General features: G+C 55.2%; 1 protein-coding gene across 5 annotated transcripts in view; it reads right to left on the minus strand.

Annotated features, from left to right (window-relative positions):
- Positions 1–21,651, minus strand: part of Wnt7b (Wnt family member 7B) — a 47,873-nt gene that overhangs the window by 5,359 nt on the left and 20,863 nt on the right. For all 5 annotated transcript variants that reach the window (XM_052748556.1, XM_052748555.1, XM_052748557.1 and 2 more), the window contains exons 2-3: positions 19,367–19,593; positions 4,795–5,066 (exon numbers count right to left, since the gene is read on the minus strand). In XM_052748556.1, coding sequence (XP_052604516.1) covers positions 4,795–5,066; positions 19,367–19,593 — 499 coding nt within the window. The remainder of the gene's footprint in view (positions 1–4,794; positions 5,067–19,366; positions 19,594–21,651) is intronic.

A 21,651-nucleotide genomic window follows, 5' to 3' on the forward strand; every position in this document is an offset into this window, starting at 1 on the left:
TTCCCCCATCCCTTGTCCATCCCGGTGACTCTCCTGCCCCTGGTTCAGCTCTGTTTGCCTCTGGTCCCTTCTACTAGTCTTCATCAATCCTGATAAGTGCCCTGCCATGGCCACCTGCCCACCAGTTAGCTAAAATGGCCCTCCCAGGTCCCAGGTAGGAGCAACAGGTCACTCAGGGCCTGGCTGACAACTCTCCTCCAGCGGCTGAGACCAGTAGGGGTCCAGGTTGGGGCCATGCCGGCCAGTAGTCAGCTACCACTGTGGCCCGTCACTGCGGCCTGCCGGACACCCCTTGCCCAGGCCATAGCAGCTCCTGAGCCTCCTCAAAGACCTGTAGTCTGCTGTTCTCCTCTAGCCGCCTGCCTGAGGACATCAGGTCCTGCAGAGCCCTGCCGGTGGTGACAAGGGCAGATGAAGTTGATCGGGCAGGTGTTTGCCGAGTGAGGGGCCGAATCCTCGCTTGGCTGGGTCCCCTGAGCTGGAGCCTCGCCGGGAAGTGATCACAGGATTCAAGAATGTGCCGTGTAATTCTCCAGAGCCCTCGCCATCAGAGCGACAGCGGCAGTGGCGCCAGGGACAGGCAGGAGCTTGGGACCCGGAGAGCGAGCAGCCCCGGCGCTCAGGAGACACCTGGAGGTTGCAGAAAGGGTCTCCTGCCTGAGGCTGACTGCTCCCCCGGTCCTGGTTCCCTCCAACACATGGAGGATCCAGGGCCTTGGAGTAGCACTCTTTTTGACCAGGCTAGGGGAGTCATGAGGCTGGGGCCAAAGTCCTCTAGAAGGTTGGATAGCCCAGGGGTGTCTAGCATCCCTCTATCCCAGCGGGGCAGCCCTGGGTGGGGAAGGTGCCTCGCATTCAGCCTGGGAGCAGCTGAGGTCTTGGAGACAGGCTGTCCCTGGAGCTCTCATGCACTTAGTTTCCTGAGCCTGGGGTGGCCCGGCCTCTCCAGGGATCTTGGAACTGTAGGGGCATGGCCTTTGCCTGCTGTTCTTTGTGACTCCGGGCCCAGGGATGGCTGTGGGTCTTGCTGGCCTCAGAGCAGCAGCCACACTCTGGGATTGGTATGGATTTTCCTCCCAGAACTGTACTGTGGGGCTAATAAGCTAATGAGTCTAATAAGCTCACCCGGCACCACTGTCGAGAACCCTTGGTTAGGACACGGCCTGTGACCAGCTGATAGGGTGCTGTCCCCCCAGCTCCCAGCAACAGCTTCCAGCCTGGTGAGTATCAATGGAAGGACCCCAGTGCTGTCCTGAGCACAGCGCCTGACCCTCCCACAGGAACAGCCCTGGCCATCATCATGTCTGAACAGAGGAAAGAAAAAAACCACAGATCCCGCCTTCTCAGGCATCTACTCCATCTGCCGATTGTCCTTGCTCCATGCTCTGGTCGGGACCATAAAGGGGCAAAACTGTTGACCTGGCTCCTTCACATCTGAGTATTCTTTGGGAACAGTCTCTTTCTGCCCAGACACCAGAGGGCACCTCTCTCTAGTGACCAGCACAGCCCATGAGGTGTCTGGGGAAGAGAAGCAGGGCTGGCTTGGGGACCATGGTGGGCTGGGCTCTGAGCTCAGCCCATCACACCCCAGCCCATCCAGAATCCCAATCCCTGTCTGAGTCCATGCAGCCTGAGGAGAATGGGGAGTGAGATGGTTGGAGGCTGCTGCCCAGGCCACCTATCACAGGAAATCTTAGAAGTGATATCAATGGGACCAGATGAAAGTGAAATGGAACTGGAATAGGGTGGCCCACAAAGCAGTGAGTGTCCTTCTATGAGACAGAAGAGACAACAGAGCCGGGTGGTGGTGCACACCTTTAATCCCAGCACTTGGGAGGCAGAGGCAGGTGGATCTCTGTGAGTTCGAGGCCAGCCTGGTCTACAGAGTGAGATCCAGGACAGGCACCAAAACTGCACAGAGAAACCCTGTCTCGGGGGGGGGGGGGGAGGGGAGAGAGAGAGAGAGAGAGAGAGAGAGAGAGAGAGAGAGAGAGAGAGAGAGAGAGAGAGAGAACAGCCTCACAGAGGCCACACAGTCAGCAGCAGAGGCTGGAACAACACACAGTCACAAGCCAACAAATGCTGGGACCTCTAGAAACCAGTCAAGGTAAACAGGACTCTGCCCCATACTCTACCTCCCAGAGCCTTTGGAGAGGGCATGGCCCCACCACACCTTGATGCCAGCTTTCAGTGCGAGAAGCGTGGGAGAACATGTGTCTGTCCCGTTTATACTGTGAGTCTGGGGTGCTCCGAGACATCTGTCTGATGCCCGAGGGTAGGTTCAGACCCTGCATTGGAGCAGTGTGATAACCCAGACCCTCAGCCCCACACTAGCACCAAGCTGCTTGGAAGAAAAGGCTCAGTCGGGCGGTGGTGGCGCACGCCTTTAATCCCAGCACTCGGGAGGCAGAGCCAGGCGGATCTCTGTGAGTTCGAGGCCAGCCTGGTCTACAGAGTGAGTTCCAGGACAGGCACAAAGCTACACAGAGAAACCCTGTCTCGAAAAACCAAAAAAAAAAAAAAAAAAAAAAAAAGAAAGAAAGAAAGAAAGAAAAGAAAAGAAAAGGCTCACTTGTAGCCACCAGCTGGCTTTCGGGGGTTCCAGGCCAAAGTGTGCTGGCAGTTTCAGGGGACGGGGCCACTAGAGGGGGAGCAGAGGAGTCTGGCAAAGTATCCAGCACCCATTGTGCCAATGGGAAGACTAAGGCTCAGCAGAAGGATGGGGTCAATTCCTACACAATTGAGGACAGAGGTGGTACGGGCACTGTGACACTAATCACTATTTCTATTAGAGAGTGAGGGGAGGCAGTGTCTTGCTATGTAGTCTTAGCTGGCCTGGAACTTACTGTGTAGACCAGGCTGGCCTCAAACTACTGGAGATCTACCTGCTTCTGCCTCTTGAGATTAAAAACATATCCTACCACATCTGGCTCTTTCTCTTTTTGAGACAGGATCTTGTTATGTAGCTCAGGCGAGCCTAAAACTCACAATCCATCTCAGCCTCAGTGAATTGTGCTGCCCATGCCTGGGTACCGCTGATCCTCTAACACCCTTTTCCTATGGCCTCCCTGTTCCTAACCAGCCTCCACCTATCCTGCTCTCCCACGGCCTGCTCTCCATCTTGGTTCATGACACTGATTTCCTTCCAAGCCCTAGTATGGTGTCTGGGCTGTTCGTATGCCCTTGTCTCCTCAGCCAACTGCTGACAGGACTCACCCCTTATCCTTCATTTTGGTCCCTAGTCCCACTACCAGCCTCTGTCTTCCCTTATCTCCAGGGTCCATTCCTGCCTTATCCCCTTGCACCTCTTTACCAGATCAATCCCAGACCAGAACTGGAGATAATTGTAGCTGGTCCTCAGATAGCCCTTTGCCTGGAATCCTTGTCCCCATGAACAGACCAGAGCTCAGGCCTGAGGGGCCGCTTGGCCAGCTCTGTAGCAGCTCGCCCTGGGGCTCACTGTCCTAATCTGCAAATGGGGGACAGTGAAATCTTCCTTCCAGGAGAAAAAATACCTGCTCAGAAACAAGCCACTGAAGAGACTCAAGGGGCTCCGACGAGGGTCCAGCCTTGCCTGTCCTCCATGTGAGAGGCCCCCTCTTCAGCCTCCCTGGCGGAGAGCTTTAATCACGTGCTATGAACCAGCCTTTATCTGGAGATGTGTGGCTCTCTGTGAGCGCACTGGAGGCCACAGGGCCACTCTTCCCTCATCTGTGTGTCACCATAATCTAACAGCCCCCGCGGGGGGACACCCCACATCAAAGTCAACCCTCATCCTGTTTCTATGCCAGCTCCTGCTTCCTTGGGCCTGACTCATCCACCCATCCTGCTCCCATTGGCTGGAACTCCTTGCAGCCTTCCCCCAGGATCAGCCTTGCCTTTCCCCTGAATGTCCTTCAAGACCCCACTCCTAAGCCGCCACCTCCTCCAGGAAGCTCCTGTGCCTCCCCCTGAACGCCTAGGTCCTTTATACCCTTAGGTGATCCCAGACACTCTAGCCGTTGGATTCCTCTCTGCTGCTTAGCACAGGAAAAGGACGGAGTGCTAACTGGATAAATGAATGAGATACCGGTCTCGGCCACATTCTCGGAGGTGGAGACTCTTCTTTGCCTGGAAAGGCCAGTTCATCCAAGAAGCCCCCAGGCCCTGCAGGCATGGGTGCAGCCCCTGGAGCTGAGGAGCCAGATCCAGTCCATGTTCTGCTCGGCTGGCTGCCCTATCTCGGGCCATCTTGCCGCCGTGGCAGCCGCTCCTCCTAGCGCAGTATCTGGGGCCCTCATCTCCCTGCGGCAGCCGGGCTCACTCTGACTTCTTCCCTAGTGTGTCCTGACCTGGTTGTCCTCCATTCCTGCCCTCACACCATTCCACCCATGTGCAAACCCTGACTATTCCACCTGAGTCCACAGCTGACGCTACCTGCCCATCCGGAGACAGTAATCTCCCTTCTTCCTCTGGCCTCAGCTGTCTGGGTTTTTCTGTTTGTTTTTTTGGTTTGGAGTTTGTTTATTTCTTTGATTGATTAGCCTCTAGATCCAGGGATGCGGGCTATGATGGCCTAGGGGCCTTAGACCATCTGCAGGTCCCCAGCCAGGCCCAGTTCATGCTTTACATAGAAACGGGTCCCACATGTCCAAATGCTAGGTGTCACACCTGCAGATGGGACAGGGAGATTGCCTGGGGTTGCAGAGAAATTCAGAAGTAACACTAAGAGGACTCAGTGCAAGTACCTCTGTAGGCAGGTATCATGCCCCCATACCCGCCACGCCCACTAAGCCCGCCATGCCCGAGTGTTACCTTTCTGCCTGCCTCATTGTTGTGGAGGTTCATGAGACGCCGGGCATTCTTTTTGATCTCACGAGCATCCACGAAGCGTCGGGAGAAGTCAATGCCGTAGCGCACATCCGCCGAGCAGCCTCCCCACTTCCAGCCTTCCGCCTGGTTGTAGTAGCCTTGCTTCTCCCGGTCACAGCCGCAGTTGCTCAGGTTGCCCTGGCTGCAGGCAGCGGTGACAGCATGTGCCACGCCTGCCGCGGTGATGGCGTATGTGAAGGCAGCCTCGCGACTCCCTGGGGAGAGAGACAACGGGTGTGGGTGATGAGGCCCTAAACTTCTGAGCCAGGTGGTCACGGGGGATGTAGTCCATCTACTGTGTGACCCTGGGCTCAGTACCTGCCTTCTCTGAACTTGCAACTCACTAAACTGGGGCTGATGAACCCCACCCTGAAGGGAGGCGATACGGGCATCTGAATGGTATTTGTGTCTTCAGTGACCCACCAGCACACACCACTGTCATTTTCTGTCTCCCTATTCCCAAGGGACAGGCCATTTGTGTTCTGGGCAGAAGGCAGTATTCTGGGCCATGGGGAAGTACAGAGTCTCTGTAGTCATAACTCCACAGAGCTCAGGGCCTACCTCTGCTCATCTTCAGTCCATTTCAGGCCTTGGCCTCCCGGGTCTCCCTCTCCTTCCAACCTCTGGGCAGCAGCCACGCATCATTAGCCACCACGCAGGGGTAGTCTAGGCAGGGCACCCCCCTACCCTAACATCTTCACTGGTTCTCTGCTGCAGAGCTAAGCCGATGGCTGACAGAACTGAGAAGGGAGGCCGGGTAGTGGTGGCACACACCTTTAATCCCAGCACTCGAGAGGCAGAAGCAGGTAGATCTCTGTGAGTTCGAGGCCAGCCTGGTCTACAGAGTGAGATCCAGGACAGGCTCCAAAGCTACACAGAGAAACCCTGTCTCGAAAAAAAAAAAAAAAAAAACTGAGAAGGGAAGGCACCCCACCCCCCACCCCTGCTAATACCTGCTTGGCTTCCCCAGTTCTCTCCCCATCCTCTGTCAGGGATGATGACTCAAGACTTCTGGGTGTGGCTCACACCTCCTGTAGATTTACTGGTCTTTGGGGTAAGATTCCCTTCTTCTCTTGAGGCCTGGCTCTAATGCCTTCTCCTTCAGGCAGCCTTCTCAGGATGATATCCCCACTGCTCAGATGGGGACCCTTTCGACAAGGTCAGCCCTATAAGGGCTCCCTGAATTCTTGTAGGTCCAAAAGCTCCTCAAGTGGGCAAGGCCTGCCCTGTTTTCTTCTTTATCTACCATAGCCCCAGGCTGGGCTGTGCAAGCCTTCCATCTTGGACTCATTTTTCTCAGGTCCCTCCCTGTTCACCCACTCTCCATTTCCTTCAGGATTCCAGCTCATGGCGGTGTGTGGGTGCCCAGCAGGCTTAGGAAGGCCACCTCAGGAACCTAGGGTAAGCTCCAGTGAGGGATGGCTCCCTCCCATCTCATCTACAGACAGCAGGGTCAAGGGTCAAGTATGGCTAGGGTGGTGGAAAGCCCAAGACCCAGCCTTAGCAAGGCCCCATGCCAGCACCTGCCTGTCCCAGCCTGTCCCTGGTACCTGGCTGCAGGCCCTGCTACTGGAGGCTATGTCTGCTGTGACCCACTGCTACAAAATAATGGTTCTGAGTCAAATCAGATCCAAAAACCACACCAAGAACCAACTCTATGCCTGGCTTAAGCCTCCCTACCTACCCACCAACCAGCTGGGGGTGTACATGAGGGCATCTTCCTTCCCAAGAGGAGCTCACTGGGGGACCCTCTTCCCTCAAGGTGAGGACAGGGTGAAGACAATGTCTCGGGCCTACAGCCGTCTCCACTTCACCCTGCTGCCCTGCTGGGCTGCCCTCACCTCCAGCCTCCCCTCTCTGGTCAGAACACAGTCCCAGGGTCTGTGGGCTCTGGGCTCCGATTATGACATGAGATACGAGAGATAAGAGATAACCCCTAAGCGCAATGGACTCTGCCCAGTCCTGTATAGTTAGTGTTGTTCTCAGAGGCCCCAGGGCTGCCCTGTCCCTGCACTGGTAGAGGCTGCCCAGGAGTTCCAGACACAGCAGAAGCTGGAAAGTGCAGGAATCTATGTCCCCGGGTCTAAATTAGATCACCCAAACCCTAAGGAAAGCTGGAGGTTCCCTTTCCCCTCCAATCAGGCCTGGCAAAGTCAGCTGACCAACTGTTGAGGGATGATGGAGGTGGCCAGTCCAGGGTGGGTCTTGGGGTACGGGGGGGCTAAACAGCCACTGACCCCAGGATGGGGGCCCTGTGGAGGCTGAGCTGACCTCCAATGCAGGGGCCTAGAAAATTCAAACCATTGTGCAATTTTGCAATAGGGGTAGACAGTGGTGGGTGTCATCCACCACCACCACCACCACCACCACCACCACCACCACCACCACCACCACCACCACCACCACCACCCAGGCCCAGGCAACCACCAGGGATGTTCAACTTCTTCCAGTCCAATCAGAAAACCCATCTTGAAGCCCCAGGCAGGCAGGCAGGTGCCCTGGCTGGCAGGTGTGTTTCAGGATGACCCAAGGCGTCCCGCATGGGTCCCGCTTTGGGCCTCAGCTCTCACCTACGTATGCCCACACTTGCTCTGACTCAGTTACTCAGCAGTTACTCATCAGGCTGCCACTCCTGCTAGGGCCGTTTTTTATTTGGTTTTAATGAGCCAAGCCCTCCGTCTGTTGCCATGGAGATGGGGGGGGGGGGGACATGACAAGAGGCCAGTGGTAGTTTGTGGAGAACAAGCCATGTGAGGTCAAGCAAGAGGGGCTGGCGCGGGCTGAGGGTCCCTGCAACTAGCATGCTGTGATATGTTCGCTTTCGAGTCTTGAACAAGCCCTGGGTGCTGGCTCAGTGGGCTTGGCAACTCGCCCCAGGCTGTGACATGCCCAGGTGTTGAGTAGGGAGGGAGGGGTGACTCTAGGCTTCCCCGTCCCTCCTGGGGCCTTGGCTGGGGCTGCCCAGGGCCCTAGCCTGATTCCTCCAGGACAGGACAAGTGAGAACTGACTCAGAAGAGGCCCATCCTTTTCAGATGCAGACAGCCTGGGCTCAAGGACCTAGTTCAACAACCATCCGCGGCGCCCAAGATCTCTGAGATGACTTCCAGTGTCCTGGCCTAGTCCCCACTCTCCAAGGCCTGACAGTTACCCTCTCCCCACCATGAGCTGCAGCCCAACATGGCCAGGGTGAATGGTGGCCCATCTGTGGATAAGTCTAGTCACCTTAGTGCAGAAGACCTATTTGTGAAGAAAGGAACCCCCAGCTCTCTGTCTCCTGCCTGGCAGGCAGTGGCAAACTCTGCCTTTAGTGACTCCCAGTGTCCCCATGTCACAGGCTCTGGATGCAGCTGGGACTATCCCTGTTCCAGAGCGTATCCTGGAGGCAGGGACAGCTTCCTCTGGGCAACAGCAGGGTCAGTTTTCTCACACATCCCACAACCAAGGCCCTCTCCCAAATCCTCAGACACGGGTGGATCTGGGCACTTCATTTAATCTTATCTTGCCAACAACCCCAAGGATGGGTCATTTTAATCGAACACATTTCTCAGATGGGAAAACTGAGCCTCCTAGTGGTAAACTATTTGCTCCAGACAGTGGTTGCTGCCTGGGCTCAGGCTGTTTCAGGTGATTGTTATGGCAGGGAGAAGGATGGAGTGGATGATGACATCATGCACGAGCTGTTGTACAGACGCCAGCTGTCCTGAGAGGATACTTGGCTCACGGAGACCTAGGAGCCCTTTGGGATCTGAAACTATTCCTACACAGCTCTGCACCCGTAAGCACTGGAGCCTCCAGTCTCCCTGGAAAACACCAGAGATGGTTAAGTAGGGTTTACAGTGGCCACCCTTTATTCCTGGCCTCTCAGGGTCCCTGGATGGTTTTCTGAGTCTTGATGGTCCTTGAGGGACCAAGCTGATACAGAGCCCCCTGTCCACGGTGTTTGGTTACATCAAAGGAAGCACCATTAGCGGAGGGGCCCTGGCCAATAAAGGGGAAATCAGAAAGGCTTGGAGTAGGGGAGGCAGATGAACACTGGCAGGGTGGGGGTGGGGGTGGGGTTAGCAAACTATAACCCCTCTAGAAGCTTGTGTCCCTACTAGCGTGCGGGACTAAAATGTTCCCCTCTGTCTGGAGTCAGCTCCAGGAGCAAACAGAGCCAACGACACTGCCCCCATCACTATGAGGAAGAAGAGGGTTGAGGGTAGAGGAACCACAGTACGGCCAGACACTTCTCAGGGTTCAGTAAAGCTGGCTGGGTGTACCCTCCTCCAGGCCTGGCACTTAGAGCACTGCCCAGCAGTCTCCACCGTCTCCATCCGAAGTAAACCTAGGCTTGTCAAGGCATCAGCTTCTGAGACCCCTACCCTACCGGTCGACCACAGCTGCAGAGCAGAGGCTGGCCCAGCCACAGGGGGACTGCCCAGAGTTAGGTATGCAAACTCTAGCCCTCACCAAGCACATGGGCTCCCCACCCAGCTAGCCCAGGCTGGGCTCGAAGGACAAAAGATACAGCCCCTGCTTGCTCCATGCCTCCAGTGTCAGACTAGAACTGGGTCTTGACGGCCTACAGTCCTCTCACACTGACCCCCAGAGAACACCACTAGGCAGAGACAGTGGGCTGGCTGCCCAGGGCAGAGGCAGGACAGGGCCCCCTGCCTCGGGGCAGAGCCGGGGCTAAGCCTACCCCCCAGACCTATCAGTCAAGCTACCTGCCACTTCCTGGCATCTACATGGGCCACACGCTATTTTTAGAATGCTATAAAAGCCAGAATTGAGCTCACAGTGACCCCATGAGCTACACTGGGGAGGCCGGGCTACAAAAGCCCTTGGCTGTCTCTCAGAAGAGGAGCTGGGGATCAGGAAATCAGTTCTGGGAAGGGCCTTGAGGACTTTCCAGTAACATACCTTAAGCAAGGAGACCAAGCGAGGCCCAGAGAAGGATGGCATACCATATAAGCAGCTCAGGATATGGCAGTCCCAGGGCTCACAGGTGGAAGTCACTGAGGTCAGAGGTCAAAGGTCTGGAGTTACCCAGAGCCTAGAGTCCTCAAGAAATCCAGATCCTAAAATTGGCTACTTGGGTGATGCTGGCCCAGTATCACAGCCTTTCTGTGTCCCTGTGATCACACACAGTCCCCCAGACAGGCTTGCCTAAGCCCCATACTCACATATGTTACACACACAGGTTCTTTGTGGTATGCACATGCTTGAGCAACCCCATGTGGTGTGTGTGCATCACGTGTCCACACACATGTATTTTGTATGCATGAGCTTCTGTTTGAACTCAGCACCTGGGAGTGCACATGAAGGTGGGTGCCTGTGTGACCTACATTCAGGACCAAGGCAGCCCCACTCACCTTCTTCTACCAACCTTGCTCCCTCCTTTTTAAAAACATCTTCAAGTCATTAATAATAAAAAAAAAAAAGCAGGCAACCAATTAAAAATGGGCAAAGGAGGGGTATGAGCATGGCCCAGTGTTTATCTAGCATGCAGGAGGACCCAAGTTTCATTCCCAGGATTGAAAAAAAAAAAAGGAGCAGAGAGGTAAGTGTGTGTACAAAGAGACATTTCTCAAAAAGAGTATGAAAATGCCCAATAAACACATGAAAAGATTCTTAGTGTCCTTAGCAAATCTAAATCACAGTGAGATGCAGCTCATACCCACCAGGGTGGCTGAAATCAAAGACCACTAATGTCACATGCTGGTGAGGGCCTGAAGCCTCAGATTCCTCAACATAGCCACGGGGGATGTGAAATGGGAAGCCACCATGGAAAAGTCTGGCAGGTCCTTGGACATGTAATGGTTGAGCTACCCTGACGCAGCAACTGCACAGCTAAGAAATGAAGTCACACCCACAGAATCCCACACACAAACGCACTGAGTGGCTCACAGTGGAAACAGCCCAAGCAGGCATCAATGGCGAAGAAAATGCAGTCTACTGGGGCTGGAGAGGTGGCTCAGAGGTTAAGAGCCCTTACTGCTCTTGCAGAGGACCCAAGTTCATTTCCCAGCACCCATGTTAGGTGGTACAACTGCCTGTAACTCCAGTGCCAGGGTATCTGACATGTCTGGCCTTCCTGGGCACGTGCATTCATTCACACACACACACACACACACATACACACTTTTTTTTTAAAAAAAAGAAGAAAATGCAGTCTCCATATAAAAGACGATTATTCAGTCTTCAAAGATAAGCAACACTAGCACAAAGTCTTGGGCCTTGAAAACGTATGAAGTGAATGAAGCCACACACAAAGGCCCCCACACTGCAGGTGCCTGTTTACAGAATGCCTACAGCTAGCCAGTCCCTAGAGCGGAAGTGAACTGGGAATAGTTAACTCAAGACACAGAGTTTCTTCTGGGGCTGAGAAAATGTCTAAGGTTGATATTGGCATGGCACTGTGGGGACCCCAGACCTGCAGTACCACCCATGGAGCTGTATGGCTGCAGCCTGCTACAGAAGGACAGCATCTGATGGTCTGAAGGGTTCCACACACCTGGTCCTACTCAGTCTGAGTCCTCACAGGGCTCCATCAGCCTCAACGAGGTCCTCAGCTCTCCATTAAGACATGGAGCAAAGAAGAAGCCAGTGAGTAGCCTGAGGGCACACAGCGGATGAGCCTGGAGTCTGACCTGGGAACTCTGAGTTCTCCATGCCCCTGCGGCCTAAGTGCCAAACTGGAAAGCTTGCACCCTCTGCCTCCTGCCCGGGACCCCATACACCTATGTCAACCCAACATCTCACTCTCTCCATCATATACTACGTTGCAGTCTGTGTGTCCCACACCACCAAATGCAGCCCTGCTCCCGGCTAGACTGCCCAGAGCCCTGGGGAGACATCCACATGGGCACCCCCCTCTGGCAAAGCTTTTCAGAAGGCCAGCCACAGGACAGGCCAGCATGGTGGCGGGGGATGCTGTCCCAGGGCAGACAGGTTAGGCAAGGCTCCTGGCTGCTGAGGCAGAGGGCAGCAGTCAGACTGTGCAGGGGTCAGCGGGAGGGCAGTGGGGGGGGGGACTAGGAGAGCCAGGCTAGAAATGATGCTGAAGGCGAGTCCTAAATGGTAGAAAAGAGAGCAGGGGACAGTGAGTGCCTTCGGCAGGTGGACCATCGGTGCTTAAGTCCGGAGGAGGAATGAACCGAACATCCAGAGTTTATCCCAAGAAAGCAGTGACGATTCTCAGGGGCCCCACACCGTTGCTCCTGGGAGGGAATCAGGAAGGTTGTAGGGCTTTCTTCTGAGAAGACAGGGCAGCCTTGGGGGGGTGTGTGGCTCTGAGCTGAGCTGAAGGGAACCCTCTGGCCAACTGTAGGGATTCGGAGGCATCGAGGAGAGGCAGGTGCAAGGGTGCCTGTGGGCGAGCCAATGGGGTCAGCTGGGAAGTGGGGAGGGGACAGAAGATTCCTGAAGGCCTCATATGTTGGAGGACATCGCCAAGGGGGAGATCAAGCCTAAGGGAATCGAAGGGAACCTTAGCTTGGATAGTTTAAGGAGTCGGAGGACAGGAAGGGAGAAAACTGGCACACAGGCTTAGTCTCAAGAAGACAGCCCTGCTGTGCCCACCCCTCACCAACCCCAGGAAGCACCGGGTCCGTGCTATGTGACCCTGGCCAGGCCTTTCACTCTTAGGCCTCAGTGTTCCTGGGTGCAATGAGTCCCGTTTAAAATCTCCTTTAAAAGGGAGCTGTACTCTTCTGAATCTTCCAGAAGAATTCCTAGGCTGCCATGGGCAGGGATATAAGACAGTGGGCCTGGGCAGTGAGACATGGATGGGGATCTCCCACCCAAGATCCCTTCCTTCACCCAGCCTACTAGGTCCCCAGGATCCTCAGAAGTCTAGAACTGAGCAGGCAGTATGCTGTCTCCAACAGGATTCATCAACACATTGAGAAATTGAGACCCACAGAAATAAGGGCATCCCTGGACCTGCGGGTAGCTCCACTGCCTACATTAGAGGGACCTTCATCTAGACAGGGCCCTGAGTGGCTACTGGACACAGGAGTTGGGAAGGGGAAGCTAGAGAGATAGAGCAGTACCCCGTATGTCCCTTATGGGTGCCCAGGCCCTAGCTTGGCCCCTCAGCCCAGCATGGACTCCGTCACCAGAGTCTAGATGTAAACTCTGCCTCAGTGGGTCTCAGGCCTGCACTCTAGCACGCAGAGTCTCAGGCTGGGGCATCTGTGTACAGCAGGGATGGGGTAGAGACAGGGACAGTGAGGTGGGCCGTCATACAGGTACCTCTGATCCTTCGGGGATCTCCAGGCTCTGCCTGGTGCAGGTTAAGCAGGCTGCCCTGCACCCCTGACTACTTCTGCCCCAGTAAAATGAGGTAGTACCTAACGACCCCTGAAGAGGCCTCTGATAGAGAGAACTGAAGAGGCATTACATGTGCCAGGGCCTGAGTACCAAGGAGAAGATGGGTGACATACTGTGTGTGCTACAGATATCACTCCTCTCAGAGAGGGTCTGACCCTGGGCCTGCATAGGTGCTGTGTACTCCATGTGTGAGTGAGGAGTATGCATATGTATATATGTGTGTGCGCACGCACGTGCGTGCATGAACTCACACATGTGTATACACGCACAGAGATGTATATTAATTTTGCGTGCATGCAGACATGCGAATGTAGGTATATACCTGTGAGCAAGTCCGTGAATCTGTGTTTGTCCGTGGTATACATCTGTGAGCATATACAGATGTATCTGTATCGACGCATACGGGGGTGTGTGTGTGTGTGTGTGTGTGTGTGTGTGTGTGTGTGTGTGTGTATGCACGCGAGCGTTTCCATGTGCCTATCTGTCCTTCTCTATCTCTCTGTGTCCCTCTGTCCCCTCTGGCTCCCACCCCACCCGGCCCCACCCGGCTTGGCTGAGTCAGAGTCTCCGATCCACCGTAAGCTTCCTCGCTGCCGTTGTCATAAACAGAGAGCAGCAGGGAAAGGCTTGCCAGGTCCGAACACGCAGGCCTGCCTGCGCCCCAGGCTTTTGTTCCGACCCAGGGTGGCCCGCACATGCTGCTGTGCAGCCCTGGAGATAGTGCCCCAATCGGGGGCGTTGAGCCCAGAGGATAGGACCTGGCTATACAAGGGAATGTAAGGTTGGAGTCCAGGGGTCTCTGTCTCTTTTAGGTCCCGTGGAGCTCCTGAGTGAAGGCAGACGGCCCTTGGAGAGCCATGGCCTCTCATCCATGCTGCCCTGGGACAGTGTTAGCCACCCTCTATTTCTCCCTCCCTCGGGGCTGCTGACAAAAAACAGCCAATGCTCTGGGGAGAAGCAGGGTTTGGACCTCAGCCCCTCCTGACACAGGAGGAAAAATTGAGGCCCCCAAGGACCTGAGGCTATACACTCAAGGTCACCTGGGTAAGCTAAGCTACTGGCCCAGGAAAGATCTCCCCTCCCAGGCCTGCCTGACTATACTCCTGACAGGGCCTGACAACGAGGTGCAAATTCCAGCCTCTGAGGGGCTGAAGGATGGCCCAGGCCACCACACCCAGCTGCTTAAGGCTGCAGAGCTCAGTAACAGTGACAGTGGTCTTCTGGGAGCAACCCTACCATCTGTGAGCTGCTTCCAAGCAGGGATGGAGTCCAGGCAGTAGTCTGGGGCCCATAGCATCCCAAACCAGCAAATGACTTTCAAGTTCCCGACTGTCCCTTGAGTGCCGGCAAACAGGATCCTGGGTCTAAGAAATGTCTGTTTTGCTGCCTTGGCTGACCCTGGTATTGGCTCAATGGACCGTAATATGAGATTCTCAGACCAGGGCTCTGAAAACCTCAAGGCTAGGGTCCCTCTAGCCCTGCCACCTCCTGTCCTTCCTGCCCCCACCCAAGTTCACTTGGGATGCCCTAGGCAGAGTTCTGGCTTAGCATACTGCAGGTATTCAATGCTAGCACGCTGAACCACCACATGGGCTGATAATGGCAACCACTGTCCCTCACACTGCCTTGACTCGTAAGGCCCTGGAAAAAGACCATCAGATGTAAGTTCAAATGTTCCCTTTGCCCTGGCCAGGTGAGCCAGGTCACTTCCATTCCTTCTGAGAACAGTGTCACCAAACAGAAATCTCAAGCAAGCCATGGGTATCTTGTGAGGTTTTCCAATGGTCACAGTAGGAAAAGTATAAATAACGTGGGATGTCAATGTGGGTGATGTTTTATTTAGTCAATATTTCCATATAGTATCATTCTAATATCCTGTAGGATAACGGGACGCTTTCTTCTGGGGTCTGAGCCCTGTTGGGTCTTACACTACTGTGCACTCAGTGGAAGTATATCTGCCAGCAGAGGCCTCCGGCTCTCAGGAAGTCAGGGAAGTCCGTGTCCTTCTGGGGACAACCTCCCCACCCCACAGAGGCCTACTTCCATGCTCCAGAAGGGCAACAAGTACATGTGCTGAGGAGACACCCTCCCTCCCCTAGGGCCCTCCGTTCTCAGATGACCTAAAATGGGCCAATCTGCCCCCTCCCCAAGGGCCTCAGCTGCCCTCCTGCTGCAACACTGGTGGACTTGGCTATGGGGACGCTGTCCCTGTAACAAACTCACTCATAAAGCCAGCAGGAAGGAGTCAGCCGTGGTCTGCTCACATGAGCTCAGATTAGGGGTGGCCCTTATGCCTGGTCATGTCTGAGACCAGCACATGATGGGCAGAACTCTGCAGGCTGGAGCTGGGGACTGTGCAAAGCACAGTCCAGGCCAGCTCAGTGGGTCAGAGGCACTGGGCTCAGGAGGAACTGGGGTTCATGCATGCTTAGAATCTTCTGGATGCGCTGAGCTCTTTTGGGGAGGGGGCTCATGGCATTCCATCTGTCTTTCTGCACCCTTCAGCCTCAACTCTCCCACACACACCCCCCAGCTTGCCCCACAAAGCACCTGCCCTTCAAAAAAAAAAAAACCACCCTCTGCTTCCTGGCCTCAGGGCCTTGGCACATTCTGTTCTCTCCATCTCCTCCCTGGGCTCTCCTCTGGGGAAGGCTTTGCTGAAAGTCCTGGCTTGATTATGGTGACTGTTAGCAGCTCCCACACTTGCAAGGAAACCCAAATTTCTAGCAGGCTTTCCTGGAATATACAGATATCCCCACACCTCACCTCTGTCCCGCCCCACATCTCAGGGCAGAGCTGGGCTGTACTTAAAATGCATCACCCCCACGTTCAGTCTCAATCCATGGAAGAGACCAGTTGGAAGAGCTGTGGGCTACCACCTTTCCTGGAGTCTGGTGGGAACAGTATTGGGCAGGCCAGAGAGCAGAGAGTGTCCAGCATGGAATACCATGCAGGGGGACTCTAAAGACTGTCTCAACCTTCTCAAAAGAACAAAGCCACCAGCACTCTCAGTGTGCCACAAAAGGCCACTGTCGTGGTCATCATGAGAATATTGAGCGTCCCGTCCATGGGGGTATACAAGACACTGCAAAGGTGTTGGAGAAGGATTGCAACTTTACAGAGGGGTTTTGCTGTCTTAAGGGGGTTTCCCTTCAACCTTTAAGTTTTAGGACTGGCCCAAGGTCACAGGCAAGGCCTAAAGGGGGTTGTTCCACCATCCAGACCATTGCCCCTCTCAGAGACAATCATTAATTGGCCCTGCTTGAGAGGTTGCTCCCACGAGAGCTCCCCGGCTGCCTGCCAGCTCGAAGCCGGGCTTCCGGGCGTGTCCAGGCACCCAGCAAGCCTCTCAAAGTGGCCAGCTCACAGTACAGCCTGCTTGCTGCTCCTGACGCTCAGCCACTGAGAATGGAGAGGGAGCCTTCTCATACAAGCAAAGCCCCTGGGGTTCCTGCCCCCCGGCTCCATCAGCTCGGCCTGTAGCCAGAGCTGCCCCGCTTGAGTGCAACAGGAAGCTACAGGAGGCTAAGGCAGGGCAGCAAGACCCAGGCTGGGCTCCAGAAAGCCTGCCCATCCCAGGGCAGGAAGGGCTAGGGACAGGCACAGGCTGACCCAGCTTGAGGGTGTGGAAAAGCCCCCCAGGAGGGAGGCAGATGAGTTATAAAGAAGTAGAGCAGAGGGAGAGGACTCTCAGGCTGAGAAACGAAGACAGGAAGGGGTCTGGCTTACTTGGGCAGCCAGAAAAGCCAAATGTGGCTGGGGCTCTGGTGGGAGAAACGCAGGGTGAGGGCCTCTGGGCTAGGAAGCTAACCTTACCTTTAGGGCAGTAGAGAGTTACTGCAAAGATTAAACATTGCTGGTTGTTGGCAATGGATTTGAAACAGTCTCATACAGACCAGGTGGGCCAGTAGCTGCAGATGGGGGTGACGGGACCATACTGCAGCACCCTGGTTGAGGAGGTGCCGGGGAATCGAACCCAGAGCCATTGGTGTACTAGGCTAGACATCTACTCACAGAGCAGAAAGGAAAGGACACAGGGTGGCTTCTGTCTGGCCCAGGAACTGGGGCTGTGGAGGCCAGGAGACATTCACAGCTTCCAGAAGAGGGCCAGAGAGGAGTGGCGAGTGGAAATGCCACCAGGTGGTCAGGTGGGTAAGGGGAGCTAGGCACAGCACGTTTGGGGAGCCCGATGCCACGCAGAAGAGCCAAAGTGTCTGTGGGTCAGTGAGACTCAGAACATGGGGTGACAATGAACTTTCAGGGTACTGTGAAGAGAGTCATCCATGTGTGCCTCGGGCAGAGGACATACCTTATCTAGGGCAAGGCAGAGAAGAGTTAGAGACAGAAGAGAACCCGAATTGATGAGTCGAGATGGGAGCCAAGGAATGGGGACAGTCAGCAACACAGGCCACTTAACGACCCGGACAAGAAGCTATGCGGAAGCGGACAGCCGTGGGCTGGGGTGTAAGAGAGCCTTCCAAGGACTCTGAAATGTTCTGGGAGGCAGGATGAAGTACCAGGTTCTCCCGAGGAGAAGCATGTGAGGCAGGAAGGGTCCTCTCAAGAGCAGGCGGCACAAAGAGTGGGAAATACAAACTGCTGGACAACAGCCATGTTTGCAGCCTGGTCCCCAAGGGAGCATGGAGCAGGAAGGGCACGCAGGGCGGGCAGCCCCCCGCCTCGGTGGCCTCCTCCCTGTGGGCAGAGCTGTGCCCCTCCCGGCCGCTGATGGGCCCAAGGGCCACTTCTCAAGGACTAACTATAATGCTCGTCCAAAGGCGACACGGTATGGTAAGGGGACAGCTGTGGGGACAGCATTGCTCCTGAGAGGACAGTGGGTAGAGAACGTCCCCGGGATACTGGGGAAGGCTCAGGGCTGTCACATGTCTCTGTCCCCGTGTCTTGTGTTCCCAAAGTTCAAGCCCCCACTTCCCTGAGGCTTGCCCCGATTGCCAGATGAGGTGACAGATTCTGGGTCTATACTCCCGGGCAGGCTGAGTGACAGCAGATGACCTTACAACATCACTTTCCTCCCTGTGGGGTCGGGCGCTCACAGATGCCTCCACACATGGCACCTGGGTAAGTGGGTGGGAAGCCACACAAGGCGGGTACCTCTGCCCACTACTGCCCTCCCCACCGTTCCCCCAGCTGGCACCTGGAGGGAGGGATCTGCACTTGGGTGGCAGAGCCCCAGGGAGGGGGCGGTGCCACGCTCCTGGCTACACTAAGTGCCACCCACAGGCTGCTCACCACAAAGGGGCCCCCGGGAGTTTTCCCCTACACTATCCCCAGTCCCATGCTGGCACTGGCAGCCCTGTAGAGCTGGCTCCTGCCTGGGTCCTGTGGCAGCTGCAGCCCTCTGGGGTATGGGGGACACCGTGGGCCCGAAGGCTAGGGAGCCAGCAAGCCTCAGACTGTTCTCTCATCCGACCTAGAGATAGTCTACAGGGCAGCCGGAGTCACTGTCCCTGTCCACAGGCAGCCCACAGCATTTATTGAGCACCTACTGATTTCAGGCATTGAGACCCAGACTACTGGCTCCAGAGCTCACACTGCAGAGGAGGAGACCAAGGCTCAGAGCAGCCCTGAGAGACACAGCCAAGGTCACACAGCTGGGTTCAGATCTAGATATTTTCCGGAAATTCCTTTTAAGCCTCTTCCTACCCCTGAATGGGGTCCTCCCTGGGACTCATTCTCCTTATCTGTAAAATGGGCACCAGGTAGCCCAGGCAATGCTTCAAGGACAGGCACCACTAAGAACTGTGCCACCACCACCACCACCCCCAATATGATGACCATCTTCAAATGGAAGACCATCCCTGCTCTGCCCAGATCTACCCCTGCAGCTCTGTCTGCTGGAATCCCGCCGCAAGGAGCAGGTGGCATCTCATGGTCTTCTCTGGGTGAGCTGCGGTGCTAATCCCATGTCCAAAGCCTCACACATTCTCCCTGCTTTCCAAATGGCAACCACAGAAAGTGGAGCAGGGGCCTGGGTCCTTGAAACTACAGAACAGGCCCACCCGCTGCATTGACTCCCCAGCCTCTGGTTCCTGTCTACGTGGGTCACTGTGCCCCACCCCACACCCAGAGCTAGCATGCTTACACACAGGCTGTGTGGGCTGTCTGACCGGGACTTGGGTTGGCTGGTGGGTGACTTCTTGGCCCCCCAGCCCACAGGCCCAGAGACACCCTTACCTACTCGGAGCTCTTGCCCGAAGACGGTCTTCTCGCCCAGGGCGGAGCAGTTCCAGCGGCCAAACCGGAACTGGTGCTGGCACTCATTGATGCCCATCTGCGCCCCCTCCCCGATCACAATGATGGCATCGGGTCGGCTCTGGCAGATGGCACGCTGCCGTGGGGCCAGGCCAGGAATCTTGTTGCAGATGATGTTGGCTCCTAGGGCCACCACGGACGACAATGCTCTGTGGAGGCAGAGAGAAGATAGGTGTTGAGAACCCCTCAGGCAGTCTGCTGTTCCCCACTGGCACTGAACATCTCCCTCCATGGAGCGCACCCCCCCCCCCCCGCAGCCCCGGAAGTGTCAGAACCACAGACCAGCTCACACCTGCAGAAGCCGTGGTCCCCAGGCCTGAGTCAGACACACACATTCTCCAAAGCAGACAATGTCCCACCTGAGATCTGACTGCCTTGGCACAGTCCCCAGGTGTTTGGGATTTTGGCACTCCCAACTCCCAGACCACTGGACTTGCCTCTCTTTTCCTTCTGAGCCCAAAGGACACAGCCTCGAGCTCCTACCTGTGTGTGACCTTAAGCAGATGCTCTGAGCCTTCAGAGTTTCACATTAAGGGAATGGGTAGAGACACCTGCTGCCCCCAGCATACAAACAGACACACCTGAAATAGTAGCCCCTCCACTTCCAGAGCAGTGGGTGTGCTGGGAACAGACAGGATCTGACAATGAGGTGAGCACCTACTGTGTGCTGGACTGGGCTCAGAGCCTACGGCTGCCTTTGTAATGACTCCTGGCAACTCCCAAGGAGGAAGCCTCTTGCCAAGTTCACTCTGAGCTTAGAGTATTATCAACACAGTTGTTTGTTTTTGTAATGAGGGGAAATTCACATAACATAACATTAACCATTTAAAAATGTACAGCCCCGTGGCCTTTAGCACACACACAGTATTGTACAACCTCCGCCTCTATCAAGTTCCAAGCTTTTCTCAACGTCCCAAAAGGAAACTCTGTACCCACGAGCAGGCACTCCCAGCCCCTCCTCCCCCAGCCCCCGTCTGCCACTAATCTGCCTCTGTTCCCACGGGGCTGCTGCTCGTTCACTCGCTCGGACAGTCTGTGGAATCTTACAGGACGTGTGGTCTTTGGAGCTGGATTCCTTCCACTCTGTGAAATGTTTTCAAAGTTTATCCGAGTCACAGCATACATCAGTGCCTCGTTCCTTTTAAAGGCTGAATAATATTCTATTTGCACAACGGGCCCTCACTTATTGATCCATTCCCCATGGAAGAACACCCGGCCCCACCTCTCAGCAGTGGCCATGAAGGTGCACATGCCTGTCACTGTCTGAGTTTCCAAGCTTTTGGGCACCTACCACTTGGGGATGGACTTCATGGGTCATCTGGTGATCCTTTGACCTCCTGAGGAATTGCTAAAAGGTTTTTCCACAGCCACTTTACTGATCTTTTGGTTCTAGGTACTCAGAGAAGGAACATCAAGAGGAAACAGAGAGCTAGTCTTCAGGTTAATGGCCAGGGCTTGGGCTCAGTTGGTGGAGATATGGCCTTCCATGTACAAAGCCTGAGGCTCAAAACAGTAACACATAAGCTAGATGTGGCGGCTCATGCCTGCAATCTCAGCACACTGGAAGTGGAGGCAGGAGAATCAGTTCAAGATCATTCTCAGCTACTTAAAGTTTGAAGTCTGTCTGGGCTACAGGAGACCCTTTTGTTGTCAAAAAAAAAAAAAAAAAAAAGTTCCAGGCTTTAAGACAAGAGACTGAGCCAGGCGGTGGTGGCAGACGCCTTTAATCTCAGCACTCTGGAGGCAGAGGCAGGCAGATCTCTGTGAGTTCGAGGCCAGCCTGGTCTACAGAGCGAGTTCCAGGATAGCCAGGGCTACTTGTAGAAACCCTTTCTTGAAAAACTAAATAATAATAATGATGATGAATGATGATGATGATGATGATGATGATGATGACAAAGCAGAGTTGGACTGCTTAGCAAGGGAGCGGTGGTGAAGAGGGGCTTCAGGGGACCTCAAAGCTGACAGCTAGGCCCTGGACCTTTGGCAAGATGGGGACCCTTTTCTGGCCACTGCCTGTGGCAGTTCTCTGAGAACTCTGTGTTTTTCCAGGCTACCATACTCCCCAGGCGGCTGGGCAGTCCCCGTGTGGCCTGAGCCCCCAACATGTGCTACAACCTCAGCGACACTCAATCTCTGTGCCCCGCCCGCCTGCTCTACCTGCTAATCTGGCCAAGAGCCCCCCCCCCTGGGTCTCCCGTGACACA

The sequence above is a fragment of the Peromyscus californicus genome, unplaced genomic scaffold (genome assembly GCF_007827085.1).
Source record: "Peromyscus californicus insignis strain IS unplaced genomic scaffold, ASM782708v3 Scaffold_20__1_contigs__length_68692818, whole genome shotgun sequence".
NCBI classification, from domain to species: domain Eukaryota; kingdom Metazoa; phylum Chordata; class Mammalia; order Rodentia; family Cricetidae; genus Peromyscus; species Peromyscus californicus.